A 14,873-nucleotide genomic window follows, 5' to 3' on the forward strand; every position below is an offset into this window, starting at 1 on the left:
GTGAACAGACAGGCAGAGATGGGAGGAGCCAGTCCTGCTGAGTCAGGGGAGGGCTGGAGTACCCTGGCTTTAGAGGGCCAGAGGTACAGGACCATACAGAGGTATGGACTCACAGGACACACTGTGAGTCCATAATGACGAAGCCTATGGTAGCAGACATCCACTACCGTCCCCAATAGAGCCCCAAGCCTGAGTGAGGTCTCTTGCATTCCCCTCCAGCTCTGCTGCCCTTGGGATTCAAAAGCTTAATCAATCTGGTGGCCCAAGTGCCAGAACTGTGGCCAACACAAGTTGTCCCCACCCCCCACATGGGGGTCTCAAGCAGGTAGAACAACCAACCCACGTTAGCATCAGAGCCACAGCAATGGAGGCACTGAATGTTTAATGACTTTAATTTTTATTAAAATTTCACTTTTAAAAAACTGATACTCAGTTTCGTTACCAGAAAATTGTCACTGGGTGGTGGTAATGCACACCTTTAATCTCAGCGCTCAGGAGGCATGAGCAGTTGAGATTAAGGCCAGCTTGGTCTTCAGAGCAAGTTTCAGGTCAGCCAAGGCGGCATAAAGAAACTCTATCTCCAAAAAGCCAAGAAAAGAAAGTTCTTAATTGTTTAGGATAGCTTGAATAGGTGAATCTACTTTTCTAAGAATAAATTTTATGAAAAATATATTGGGAAGAATAAACACCCTGTAGGCATCCAAACTCAGAAAGACTTCTGCCTACGGTCTCTGTGCGCTTTCTCTTCTTTGTGTGTCTGGAATCCCTAGCTGTGCTCAGAGTGTATCTGTGTTAGCTTTCAAGTTTCACGGCACCAAAAGCCAAAGACAAAACATTGAAGTGCACCTGGAAATCAGATGGTAAGTCATAAGTTACAAACATTAAAAATAAATAATCAGCCAGGCATGGTAGTGCACACCTTTAATCCCGGCACTTGGGAGGCAGAGGCAGACAAATCTCTGAGTTTGAGGCCAGACAGCCTGGTCTACAGAGTAAGTTCCAGGACAGCCAAGGGCTACACAGAGAAACCCAGTTTAGAAAAATCTAAATAAATAAATAACCACCAGATGTGATGGCATACACCTGTAATCCCAGGACTCAGGAGGCAGAGGCAGGTGGATCTCTGTGAATTTAAGGCAACCCTGGTCTACACAGCTAGTTCTAGGCCAGCCATGGGTACATAATGAAACCCTGTCTCAAAAAAAAAAAAAAAAACAAAAACAAACCACACACACACACACACACAAACCCACCATACCTAATAAAAAAAAACGACCCACCCACTAAGCTAAAGCAGGTGAATGAATCTGTACTGATAAATCTGAGGCAGGCTCCTGGAAAGGGGTAGTAGCAGGATCACAGGATCACTTACCCTGGCAGATCTGGTAAGCAGGCCAACAGAATTCTATGTAGGTCAGCCGTGCATTAGAGTTGATTTGGTTTGTAGTGATGGTTATGACACACACTGGCCCCTGTCCATGCCCCTACTCAGCTCTGCCTCCACCCTACAGTGTGCTGTCTCCATGTCTATGTCTCTGCACAGTGGACTGTGCCCACCTCTGACCCCCACGCTGACTCACCGGGCCAGCCTCACACGCCCTTCGGGTAAGGTCATCCAAACTCTGGTTCTGCAGCTTCTCCGTGATGAGAGTGACCATGGTCGGGGCTCTTCCTTAGTCCACATCTATGGGCTCTGGATTTCCAAAACACTGGACATCAGCAGGCTCAAGCCATCAGGTCTGAGCTGAAACTCAGGGTAAGAGCTCTGATTTAGAGATGCTGACCCATTTCCAGACTTTTCAGTGCTGTGTCTCTGTAAAGAGAAATCACCACATGACCATATGCTTCAGTCTATATTTCTGTTATATACAAAGCATTCCTGTGTTCACAAAATGTTCCTAGCATCCCTCTTTGACAAATATCTTCCCAATTACAAAATAAAAACAAACTTGTTCCTTCCTGAAACCTCTAGTAACATCTTCTAGACCAGCAGTTCTCAAACTGTAGGTCATGACCCCTTTGGGTTAAAAACCCTTTCACAGGGGTTGCCTAAGACCATCAGAAAACACAGATATTTATGTTACTAATCATAACAGTAGCAAAATTAATTATGAAGTAGCAATGAAAATTTTATGGTTGGGGGTCACCACAACATGAAGAACTATAAAAAGCCACAGCCATTAGGAACGCTGAGAACCACTGTTCAGGCGCTGAGGCCTCTCCTGAAGCAGCAAGAAAACCCATGGCAGGCTCTGTCCCCAAAGGGCAATGAACACACGAGAAGAGACAACAGCAGCCACATCCAGTGAGAAGTAAGTTGCTGGGCCCCATACCAGAGGCATGCTAGCTCTGCAGGTGGCCACATTGGCCTCCAACTCCAGCCCTTGAAGCTGGGGAAGGAGGGGAATGGGTCTCTCTACAGAAGATGAAGGGTGGGGTACCAAAGGCAAGCCCAGAGCTCTCTAACAGGTCTAGCCTAAGGCAGGATGACTGTGGTAATGATGAAAAGTGTGTGTGTGGTGCGGAGTCATGGGCTCTCAGCTTTCCAGAAGTAAGCATCTAAGAACATGCAAAAGGCCCTGAACCCTTTGCAGCTGTCATCCCACTGCACCCATACAGCTCTAATTCTTCAGTGTCTCACTGCGGACTTGAGCAGGAGCGTCAGTCGGGGGCTACCAAAACAAAAGTAACCAAAACAGAAGGTGGGGAAACATGGCAAACTGGGATAATCAACAAGTAGAGCTGGGAGTTGAGCTCAATGGTGAATACTTGCTTACAGTGCAAAAAGACATGGGTTCTATCACAGCCCTGAAAAAAAAAAGTATCAAGGTGAACTATCCTGGTAGTCAGCCTTGCCCTCAGCACAATCTGTCATGCAACAGATCAAAACAAGCACATTACTCAAAAAGAGGAATGCAGAAAAAAGAAAGTAGAGCTCCTAGAAGTTGAGTTAGCCCAAAAGAACCACTTCAGGGGCTCTGCAGTGTGTATCTACAAACAACAAAACACCCTGGGGCTCAGACCACCTCCTTCCACCCAGTAAGGTGGAACAACCTTTGGGAGTGTCTGACACAAGATCCTTGGGTATGAGTCATAGGATCCACACCTGCTGGAAGAAACATCACAGCCAGGTGGGAATCACACTGGCAAAACAATGCACCCAAGCCTAAGATCGTCAATAGAAGGAGAAAGTCATATGAACATTCTTAAAGATATCAGAAACATCTCAAACAAGATCCAACACCTACTTTCCATTCTTGAAAGTATATGTACAATCTGTCAACAGAAACAGCAAATACTTCCTCTGTGACTTTGAAATATGAGGCTGAGAAGCCAGCACGTGACTAAACAGGGCAAGGTTGGCATGTGGCAAGCACGGGGATAAGAGGATCAGGGCTACATGTCACCATCACACTGAGCACACACTGGCTAGCCTACAGCCTGCCAGGAGTTTCCACTAGTAGATGCAGAAAGCAGGTAACCTAGCTCAGGCCTATCTGTGAGCTCAATTCAATAAAGGTGCCATCAACACGTGGGGTTGTTCTCGGCCAGTTTTTACTGCACCATTCACATGCCACTCCTGTTAGTCGGACGTGAAATTCCATCCACCATGCCTAAAGGCACAGCATTTGGTATACTCAGCCCCAGCAGGGTAACCACCACCTCCAACTTACACCACAGAGGAGCAGCAGCCAGGGCAGGGCCTGTCTTTCTTTCTTTCAAATAAAGCAACCTAAATCCGAACCAGCTATGTTCTCCACATGCTCCATGACAGAAGCAGTACTGGTACTCCATAAGCTTTTCAGAGCCAGCAGGGACACAGGGCCATGGGCAGCCTGGCCTTACTGATCAGCTAAACTGAAAGCTCCCAAATCCCCAACTTCTGAGCCATGCCCTAACAAGACAAGGGTTTTGCAGTGTCTTCCATCAGTGATGATAACAAATGGCCGCTCCTGGCCCATGTGCCACCAGAAGGGCTCTCACATACCTTGCTGTGATTTACTTATTTTTACTTTATAGAGAGAGACAGATAGATGTAGATATTTTGCCTGTGCACATACATATGGTTTCCATTGAGGCCAAAAAGTGTCAGATTCCCCGGACCTGGAGCTGCAAACTCAGATGCCATGAGTACTGGGAATTGAACACATTCCTCTGGAAGAGTTCCTCTGCTCTGAGACAGGGTTTCTCTGTGTGGCCCTGGCTGTCCTCAAACGCGATCTGTAGACCAGGGCGGCTTTGAACTCAGAGATTCACCTGTCTCTACCTTCTGAGTGCTGGGATTAAGGGTGTGCATGGCCACCACCATCACCCAGCTGCAGCCACTGCTCTTAACCGGAGCCTTCTCTGCAGCCTTCACACACCTGTTGTAACCTCATCACACAAAGAACACACATCAACCTAGAAAGGGTACAGTGCAACTTAAAAACAAAACAAACAAACAAACAAACAAAAAACCCCTAGGATTTTATATTCTGAAATAAGCCATACAAGTCATTAGAGAAATGGCTGGTTCCAAAGCTGGAGCTCTGAGAGTTTAGGAGGCAATGTATGACTCCAAGGAGGATGAAGGTCTTCTAATGGAACAGGCACAGGAACAATCCAATCCACAGAATGAAGTAGGAGTCCCAAATCTACATGAATGAGTCAGTGTCTGGGAAAAGTCAGTCAACAAAAGTGAAAGTTCTTCCCTATAGCACAGTGAAAACTACTAACAGGGTTAGAACAACAGAAAAGCTAAAAGTCCCGTTTTACAAATAGCCTAACCGCCTCCTCCAAGGATCACCTGTGAATTCCACAGGTGAATAGCACATGTGTGTCTCCAAGTACTTTCTCACAAGACACTTTACAAAGAAAAAAATTGCAAAAACTGGCCTGAACCACAGGATCAAAGTGACCACAGCCAGTGACAGGACATACCGACACCATAAGACTCCTAAGGGGACATTAAGGAGGTCACAGCCCACTGTGGGACTCCACACAAAAACAAAGAACCTCAATTTACTCAGGAGGAAATGTCAGGGGAACTCAGTGAGGCAAACAACAAAATAACTGGCAGATCCTTTAGAAGCAGTGAGTTGGGCTGAAAAGATATTTCAGCAGTTCAGAGCACTAGCTGCTCTTCCACAGGTCCCTGATCATATGCCTAGCACTCACACAGCAGCTCACACCTTCTGTTCTGTAACTCTGGTCCCAGGGAATCTGATGGCTTTTTTGGCCTCCACAGGCAATGCACACACATGTGCACAGACATATGCAGGCAACACACCCTATACACAAAACAAAAATAAAAATCCCCCCAGAAAAAAAATTATAATAAATGCTGGGTCATGAAAGAGCAGAACAAGACCTCACCCAGGCTGAAGGGCACCAAATGCAATAATGATCCTCAAAGGGACAGCATCCAAAGTCTGACTAATTGCTGTTTGATGACAACACATTACTGGCATTATTTTCCTAATTTTATCTGTGTCCTGTGTGAGGCAAGGTATGGATATTTGGAGGGTCTGCATGCTGCTAAATAGGGGAATGGATAAATAAGTATGAAACTGTCACCCTGTCATAGTCACAGATGTTTAAAACACGGAACAAAGAAGCTTCTGGAAACTGCTGAGGGAGGTGTGTATAGCACAGTTCACAAGGACTGGCAACTCAAAAGCAGGTCATGGGATCAGGGTGTAGCTCAAAGGAAGCAGCTGTCCCTAGGTGCTCAAGGCTCTGAGCACTGCAAAACAAACAAAGCAGTATACGTGTGGAATGGACTAGCCAGATGCTGAAAAAAAAGCCTTTCCTAAAAAGACCCAATTTCCAGATAAGGTCACTTCACAGATCCTGAAGTTACAGCTTGAATATAGCTTTGCAGGGGGATGCATGCAATTCAACCTACAATGCCACGTGAATCTACCCTTACAGGAACCTGAATGCACAAAATAAGACATAGCTCAAAGTCCTATTTAGAGGGGCAATAAGAGCACCCTCTCTGATGGATGACACTGGTGCTAAGCAAGACTGACAGCTGAGCAAGAGAAAAAGGGGACAAAGGCCAAGACTGATACCAAGGTAGACATAGGGAAGACACAGTCAAATCAGAGAAACCTGGCTCAGATGATGGAACTGGCCAGTGCTGACCATAGGGCTGCTCACAAACCAGGGACAGGTGCTCTGATGAGAGCTAAGAAAGGACTGTAAGTGCTGGCTCTCAGGGAAACATAGGGAGCCCCGCATCCGCCCCTCCTGAATGTCAACTCCCCCTGTGGAGTGAACATGCCACAATGGACAGGCTACAGTCAGCTTACTTCCTCTCCCTCTACAATTCAGTCACCAAAACGATTTTGCAAGTAGGCCAGTAGCTTGGATGACCGTCTAACTGGCTCCCTGCCATTCTACCCTACTCAGCCACACCTTCAGGGCCTGAGGACTGACTCCTAAGACAGTTCTTAGGAGAACTGTCCTCTACAGGTTATAGAAGTCACACTTCTAGGGCTCCAGGATACAGAACAAAATCCTCACTCTAGCCAAGATCTTCTTCTCCAATACTACGGCCATGACAGTACCTCAAGAGTGGCACACCCTGAACAGGTACCCACAAAGGCAGGACAGGAGCTCCAACAATGGCAATGGTAGTTCCTCATTACCTGGGGAACTACCCTCAAAAACGGCATCAAAGTAGGTTCTCTGTTGTTGTGGTTTTAGTTGGTTAATTCAGTCTATCACATGGAGTTGTCTGGATAGTGCATGACAGCACAACCAGCGACCTTTGGTTGCAGGAACAGAGTCCCACCTTTGTTGAACTGTCCCTCCCCAGGCCCTGTGAACGTGTTCATGACTCTGGCTCCCGACCTCTATGGCCCACATCTCTGTGTCCAACGTCTCACTTTACATAACACTTTGGATTAGAGACCATCCCACTCCAGCATGGTTTAACTAACCACATGTAAAATGACCCTATTTCCAAATGTAGCTCACAATTCTGAGGTCTTGGGGTTAAGACTTTCACATACAATTTGGGGATACTCCATTAAACCCGCAACAAGTCCTATTTTATCTTACCATGGCAAGGTAGATCACAAATTCAAAGCCCATGCAACTGTGTGTGTCTGAACCTGAAAAGGACTTGCCCACTAGCCTCTCTTCGGATATAGTGCATCCCTCAGCTCTGGACCTGGGACTGAGACACATCAGCAAAGCTACATCCCAGGAGTCTTCCTGGGATCCTCACTTTATACCAGCGGTCCCACTCACTACATCCACAACTATACTTCTTACCCTAGCCACCAGCTCCCTTGTAGCAGCCCATACTTCACTTTCTGAGGGCTTAGTGAACTTTATTAATTTGCTTGTGTACACATCTATTCACTTATTTATTTATTTTTGAGGCAGGATCTCACTGTGTACCCCCTGACTGGCCTGAACCTTTCTCTGTAGACCACCAGACTGGTCTGGAACTCACAAAGATCCATCTGCTTCTGCCTCTTGAGTGCTGGGATTAAAGGCATGTGCCAGCATGCCTGACTATGAACAATTAAGATTTCTTTATTTGGGGGCTGGAGAGATGGTTTATCAGTTAAGAGCACTTGCTACTCTTGCAGAGGCCCTGGGTTCAGTCCCTAGAATTCACATAGCAGCTTACAACCATCTGTAACTCCAGTTCTGGGAAATCTGACGCCCTTTTCTGGCTTCCTCGGACCCTTTTCTATCCTCTTCATGAAGAGTTGTGCATACTTGTGAACATATGCATGCACGCACGTGCACACACACATATACACACACCACTCACACACACATTAAATCAAGGGTTTTGAGACAGGGTTTCTGTGTATGTAGCTTCGGCAGTACTGGAACTCACTATGTAGACCAGGCTGCCCTCAAACACACAGAGATCCACCTGCCTCTGCTTCCTGAGTGGTGGCATTAAAGGCATATACCACTACCACCCGGGAAAATAAAGTGTTAATGGATTTATTTCATATGTCTGACCATCACATGTAGAGACTGATCAGAAAACAACTTGTAGGAATTGGTTCTTTCCACTATGGGTGCTGGTGCTTGAACTCAGGTTATCAAGCTCAAAGGTACCTTTACCTACTGAGCCTTCTTTGCAGACCCCTCTGAACATTTCCAATAAACTATTCTCAACACCACAATGCCTATAAAAAAAATGGTCCAAGCTGGGCGTGGTTGCTGGGCGGCGGAGGCAAGCAGACTTGCTGTGAGTTTTAGGCCAGCCTGATCTAGAAAGCGAGTCCAGGACAGCCAAGGCCATGTGTGCCGAGAATCCCTGTTGAAAGAGAGAGAGAGAGAGAGAGAGAGAAGAAAGAAAGAAGGAAGGAAGGAAGTTAGGAAGGAAGGGAAAGAAAGGAAGAAAGGAAGAAAGAAAGAAAGGAAAATTGGTCCGAATAAGTTCCACATTGAGATCTACCTCTAAGTCCTTTTCCCCTCCCCCCACCCCAAGTACAATGTCTCTGCCTAGTAAAGGTCTCTCCTGAAAGTCTCCTGCAAGACTATAAAACTCTTACGGTGAGTCCTGCTGGCTCATAGATGTCACCCACGTTGTCTTGGGAAGCAATGCTTTCCTACCCACTGTGACTGACCTCATCTTGCAGCCTCCTAGGAATGGTGATCCTGAAACACACAATGTTGCTTTCCTGCTGCTTGCAGGAAGCCTACACTTCTGGCTCCTGTCTGGCTTCAGCATCTTCTCTCTCCAGTGTTAGAATAATGAGCAAGAACTTCAGGTATCTCCCAGGTCCCTTGGGACCTTAGATACTTGGTAGCTACTGAATGTCCTCAACGCGTCTCTGGAAATGGTCCCAGGCTCCTATTCAGAATCCATCTCTTGTCTCTCCTGTCACCTCTCCAATCTTTGGGACTGCCACTAATCTACTTTCTAAAGGCTACCTTCAGCTTCCTCCTCTAAGTTTTCTAGTGATTCATGACATATGCTCCCAGTATGCCTGGCCTCCACAGTGCTTCCTCGTCTCTGCTGCTTTGGTATCTCTCCTCTCTCAGCCTACACATCACCTAACCTTTCACACTAATACTACTCTGTTCCCATTCTACACACTTCAGAATTCCTGGTCTCCTTGGCTTTCAGGCAGGAATTTCCTCTGATGTTTGTCATTATGAAACGGAAGCCACCACTGCCACCATCCTGCAGGGGGTCTCAGGCTTACAGGGTTACAATCCCTTTGAATGGGAAAAACTCATCCTGGCACCCTCACAGGCAGGCCACCTGACATAGGATTTAATAAGGATTTGCAGCACACTGGGATTTGTGAACAACCAGACTCTAAAACCTGAAAATAGCAAGGGCTGGTGGAAGTCACCTTTGAGCAGCAGGTTCAGAGCAGGTACCCAGCTAACAAAGACCTTGACACCAAGTTCAAATCTAAGCTTGATAAGCTGCTTCATCTCCTCCACTCCGACTCCTAACATATTACACAGGAAGAAAAACTTTCAAGTCCTGCTTAAAGAGCTTGCCTTTAAGCACAAAACCTGGCCAGCAGAGAATTGGTAGCTGTGTTGCTCCCACTCACAGACAAAGTATGAGATAGTTCTAACAGAAAGAGATAACAGAGGGGCCCACCATCAATTCTGTTAAGCCAAAGTCATCCCAAATTCAAGAAGCAATGGGCAGCTAACACATGGGCACACAATGCCAGGTTTTCTGTTTCTTTTTTATTTAGTTTTCACTCAAAAAAACATCTGAAAGTTAAGCACAAACTTGTAATCTCAACTATTCAAGAGGCTGAGGCAGGAAAAGTATCAAGTCTAGTGAGTGGAAACTATCCTGGGCAACAGACAGAGAGACAGCCAGACAGGTGGGAGGAGAGAGGGAGAGAGAGAAAGAGGGAGAGGGGGAGGGAGGGAGAGAGGGAAAGGGGGGAGGGAGACGAATAGGACTGGAGAGATGGCTCAGCAGTTAAGAGCATTTGCTGATCTTCCAAAGGACCTATTACCTATCACCCACATGGCAGTTCACACAGCCATCTGTAACTCCAGTTCCAGAAGAACCAACACCCTCTCCTGACCCCTGCAAGGCACAAGTATGCAGTTGGTGCACATACAGACATGCAGACAAAATGCTCTCACACATAAAATAAAAATAAATGTTTAAAACTAAAATGCAGGAGGGCCAGCAAGATGGCTCAGTGAGTAAAAAAAGGCTTATCTGTCTCTAAGCCTGACAACCTGAGTTTGAGTCCCTAGAACAGAAATAGAGAACTGACTCCTACAAACTCACATACTCAATAATAATAATTTTAATGTAGAGCACTTGAAAAATAACTAATAATCTGACTCCACATCAGTTATAACCTGTCAAGTCATGAGCAGAGGCTTTAGAAAACACCTGAGAGACTCTTCTCAGAAAAAGCATCTACTACCATTTTGACAGTGGACAGAAGCTAGGCAGTACAGACTTAACTAAAATGAAAAGGGTATTTCACCTGCCAGGTTCTTTAGGGACATACCCCGAAGGCAGCAACCAGAAGACGTGTGACACTGGCCTAGGTAACCCCTGTATGTATGTGGGATCCAGCCAGGCCCACCTGATCAACCTGCCTGAGATCCTACACATGGGCTAACCCACTGAGCTGCTGTAGAATTCCACACCCCAGCAACCATAGACAAAAATCAACTATTACTATTTCCAGCTACCAACTGTGGAGGTAATTTGTTATGCTGCCATAGCAGCCCAAACAATGACACTTAATCCAAAGAATGGAGCCAAATACCCTGTTCCTCTCCTGGGGCCAGTCACCACTCCTGCAGGAAATTAGGGAGGATGGAAGGCTAGACTCTCATGTGCTACACAAGTCAAGCACGTGAGACCAGGGCAGACTACCAGCATAGAAAGCTGTCCTTCTTTGGTAGTCACTGATCAGCTGGGGCTCAACCCTTTTTTGAAAATGTTACATCTAGATACACTGATTCCCAGAGAGACTGGAATAGCCTTATTTAGGTGTCATCCTTTTAAAAGGCCACACATAAATGTTATACTGATTCTGGAAAGCCTGGAACAAAGACTTGTTTGGGTGCCACAAAGTTGGTATTACCGATAATGTAAAAGGTTGTTTTTTTTTTTTAATCTTTTTTTTTTTTTTTTAAACAAAATGAGAAAAGGACAATGTAGTGGAAAGTTGTGGTGTCTTTAAAAACTCAGCCATGTTATGTAAACATGTTTTTGTCTTAATCCCAGGTGTGAGATATGGGGCTGATTTGGTTTGCCCATAGCAGCAGGCAATTTGCCTCTGCAGGTTCTGAGAGGGTCCCTTCCCCAGCTGCAGAGAGTTTAAATCTGAGGACTCTGGAGAGGGGAAAAAAATGCTGGAACCTGGAAAAAAGGGGGTTCTGAGAAAAGAAGGCTGCTGCTGCTCCCCCCTGCTACTCCTGGTTGCTGTTGATGTAGTTTGATAAGAAGTTGGAGATATCCTGAAACTAAGATTGGACTTGCCCCAAGGACCCTAACCAGCAGAAAGTAGCTGAAGAGAACTCTGCCTCCTCTCCCCACTGACCTTCTTTCTTTCCTATCTGGTGTTGGAGTGCTGAAAGGTATTGGTGTGGAGAAGGGAGAAAGAGGCATAAGAAACGTAAATAAAATACTTCAGAGTTTTTTATTTGTTTGTTCTGGTTTTTCAAGACAGGGTTTCTCTGTGTAGCTTTGGCTGTCTAGACTTGCTTACTAGACCAGGCTGACCTCAAATTCACAGAGCTCTGCCTGCCTCTGCCTCCCAGGTGCTGGGATTACAGGCGTGCACCACCGCACCTGGCTTTTATAAAATAGTTTTTAAAAAGTATGCGAACAGGACAAAAATTCCCTGACTTAACAACCAACATCCTGATAGTACTAAAACCCATAACTAGTTGATTTGGACAGTAAGATGTTTAGTTAAAACAGAAGTAAAAGTCACTTCATGCAATCCATCACACTAACAGGCTAACAAAGAAAAAAGAAAACACATTTTGGAATCCAGAGATGCCAAAAAGCATTTGACAAAATGCAACAAACAACCTATTTGTGGTAAACACACAGACACACACATACAAAAGCAGGAAAGGCCGGTGGTGGTGGTGGTGCACTCCTTTGATCCCAGGAAGTCAGAAAGCAGAGGCAGTTCCATCTCTGAGTTTGAGGCAGCGTGGTCCAGTGAGTGAGTGCTAAGACAGTCAGAGCTACACAGAGAAACCCCATTTTGAAACAAACAAAACAACCCACAGGAACAGAAGATGAACTAGGGATAGTTCCATGGCAAAACACCTATCTAACACACGCAAGGATCTGGGTTCCACTCCCAAGTACCAGGAGGGAAAAAAGAGAGGGAAAAAAAAAAGGATGTTACTGTCTGGATGTTCCATCATGAGATCTCTTCCCTAATGAAATGAAAGAGAAGGCTTCTACAGCTCACCCTTTCCAGTACATGAAGAAACATCTCTCTTGGGCCTCATAAGACCACAGCATTTTCCTTCCCTCCTAATACATGAGGACTGAACCTCTTTCTACAGCCTGCCTTCCTTCCCATCCTACAAGAATATGCTCTCTCCCTCCCTTCCACCACAAGAAGACACAGCCTTCCCTTCTACCCTATAAGAACAAGGTCATCCTTGTTGCACTTGAAGCTCTTGCAGAGGATCCAGGCTCAGTTCCTATCACCAACATAATGGTTTACAACCATCCCTACACTCCCAGTTCCAGATCTGTTCCCCCTTTTGACCTCTGCAGGCACAGACATGCACGTGGGTAAAACACTCATATAAAATAAAATTAATATATCTAATAAAAATTTTAAAATAGCTCTCTCCTCCATCCCAACAAGATGCCAAAAGGAAAGAAAGCCAAGGGGAAGAAGGTGGCCCCAGCCCCCTGTCGTGAAGAAACAGGAGGCCAAAAAGGTGGTCAATCCTTTGTTTGAGAAAAGGCCCAAGAACTTCAGCGTCGCACAGGATATTCAGCCCAAAAGAGATCTCACATGCTTGGTCAAATCGCCCCGCTACATTAGGCTGTGGCGGCAAAGGGCCATCCTCTATAAGTGGCTCAAAGTACCTCCTGCCACTAACCAGTTCACCCAGGCCCTGGACCAGCAAACAGCTACACAGTTGCTTAAGCCTGCCAGCAAGTACAGGCCAGAGACAAAGCAGGAGAAGAAGCAGAGGCTACTGGTCCGCGCTGAGAAGAAAGCTGCTGGGAAAGGGGACGTCCCAACTAAGAGAGCACCTGTCCTTCGAGCAGGGGTCAGTACAGTCACCACCTTGATGGAGAACAAGAAGGCTCAGCTGGTGTTGACTGCCCATGATGTAGACCCCATTGAGCTGGTGGTTTTCCTACCTGACCTGTGTTGAAGGATGGTGGTCCCCTACTGGCATCATCAAGGGAAAGACCAGGCTGGGGTGGTGGCCCATAGGAAGACTTGCACCACTGTTGCCTTCACACAGGTTAACTCGGAAGATAAGGGTGCTCTGGCTAAGCTGGTGAAGGCTATTAGGACGGATTATAACAACAGATATGATGAGATCTGGCACCACTGGGGAGGGCACGTCCTGGGTCCTAAATCTGTGGTTCATACTGCCAAGCTGGAAAAGGCAAAGGCTAAAGAACTCGCCACTAAACTGGGTTAAATGTACACTGCTAAGTTTTCTGTGCATAAAATACAATTACAAAATTAAAAAAAAATTAAAAATAAAACCATTAATTAAAACAATACCACAGGGGCCTGGAGAGATGACTCAGTAATTAAGAGCACTGGCTGTTCTTCTGGAGGACCTGGGTTCAATTTCCAGAACCACATGACAGCTCATAACTATCTGTAACTCTAGTCCCAGGAGATCTGACACCTTCCTCTGGCCTCCTTGGGCACTGCATATATGTGGTTCACAGACACACACATAGGCAAAACTTCACCCACACAGATAAAATAGTATTTTTTAAAGAGAATACCATAGTCCAGGTGGCTTATTAAAAAAAAAAAAAAAAAATCTTATTTTTCACAGTTCTAGAGGCTAGGAAAAAAAATCTAGACCTGATACCCTTCACAAAAAGTAACTCAAAAGGATCATAGACCTAAGTGTGAAATATAAAACCATAAAACACGCACGGTGTGGGAGCAATGGCTCAGAGGTTGAGAGCACTGGCTGCTCTTTTAGAGGACCTGGGTTCGAACCCAGCACCCACAGGGCAGCAACCGTCCCTAAGTTATAGACAGTTGGCCTCCAAGGACACTGCACTTAAGTGATGCACAAACATAATTATGGGAGGCAAAACACCCAAAATAATTTTTAAAAATCGTAAAGTCTGTAAATTCCCAGCCCAGTGGTTCTCACCCTTCCTAATGCTGTGACCCTTTAATACAGTTCCTCACGTTGTGGTGACCCCCAACCACAAAATTATTTTCGTTGCTACTTCTTAACTATAATTTTGCTACTGCTATGAATCACAATGTAAATACCGGATATGCAGAATATCTGATATGCAATCCCTGTGAAAGTCATTCATCCCCCAAAGGAGTCAAAACCCACAGGTTGAGAACTGAATGGTTGTCCTAAATAATATTTATGTCCTTAACTTTGGCAATAACTTTAAATAGGTACAATGAACAAAGCACGGTGGTACATGCCTTTAATCCCTGCACTGGGGAATCAGAGGCAGAGGATTGCTGAAAGTTCAAGGCCAGTCTGATCTACATAGTAAGTTCCAGGCCAGTCAGAGCTATATAATGAGACCCTACTTCAATGCAGATAGATAGATAGCCAAAATGCTCTTCAGTATGTGACACTGGGGACTGGATAAAAGGCTTAGCAGTTAGGAACATGTCTCCCAGAGCAGTGACACATGCCTGTAACCTCAGCACTTGGGGAGGCAGAGGCAGGCAGATGCTATG

The 14,873-nt window shown here is 45.7% G+C and overlaps 1 protein-coding gene and 1 pseudogene across 2 annotated transcripts in view; one reads left to right on the forward strand and one right to left on the reverse strand.

Annotated features, from left to right (window-relative positions):
* Positions 1 to 14,873, reverse strand: part of Fam53a (family with sequence similarity 53 member A) — a 34,765-nt gene that overhangs the window by 15,283 nt on the left and 4,609 nt on the right. For both annotated transcript variants that reach the window (XM_055624251.1, XM_055624252.1), the window contains exon 3: positions 1,581 to 1,813. In XM_055624251.1, the coding sequence (XP_055480226.1) occupies positions 1,581 to 1,658 (78 nt within the window). In that variant the 5' untranslated portion in view covers positions 1,659 to 1,813. The remainder of the gene's footprint in view (positions 1 to 1,580; positions 1,814 to 14,873) is intronic.
* Positions 12,816 to 13,614, forward strand: LOC129689100 (60S ribosomal protein L7a-like; annotated as a pseudogene).

The sequence above is a fragment of the Psammomys obesus genome, unplaced genomic scaffold, assembly GCF_907164565.1.
Source record: "Psammomys obesus unplaced genomic scaffold, mPsaObe1.curated_primary_1811, whole genome shotgun sequence".
Classification (NCBI taxonomy): Eukaryota; Metazoa; Chordata; class Mammalia; order Rodentia; family Muridae; genus Psammomys; species Psammomys obesus.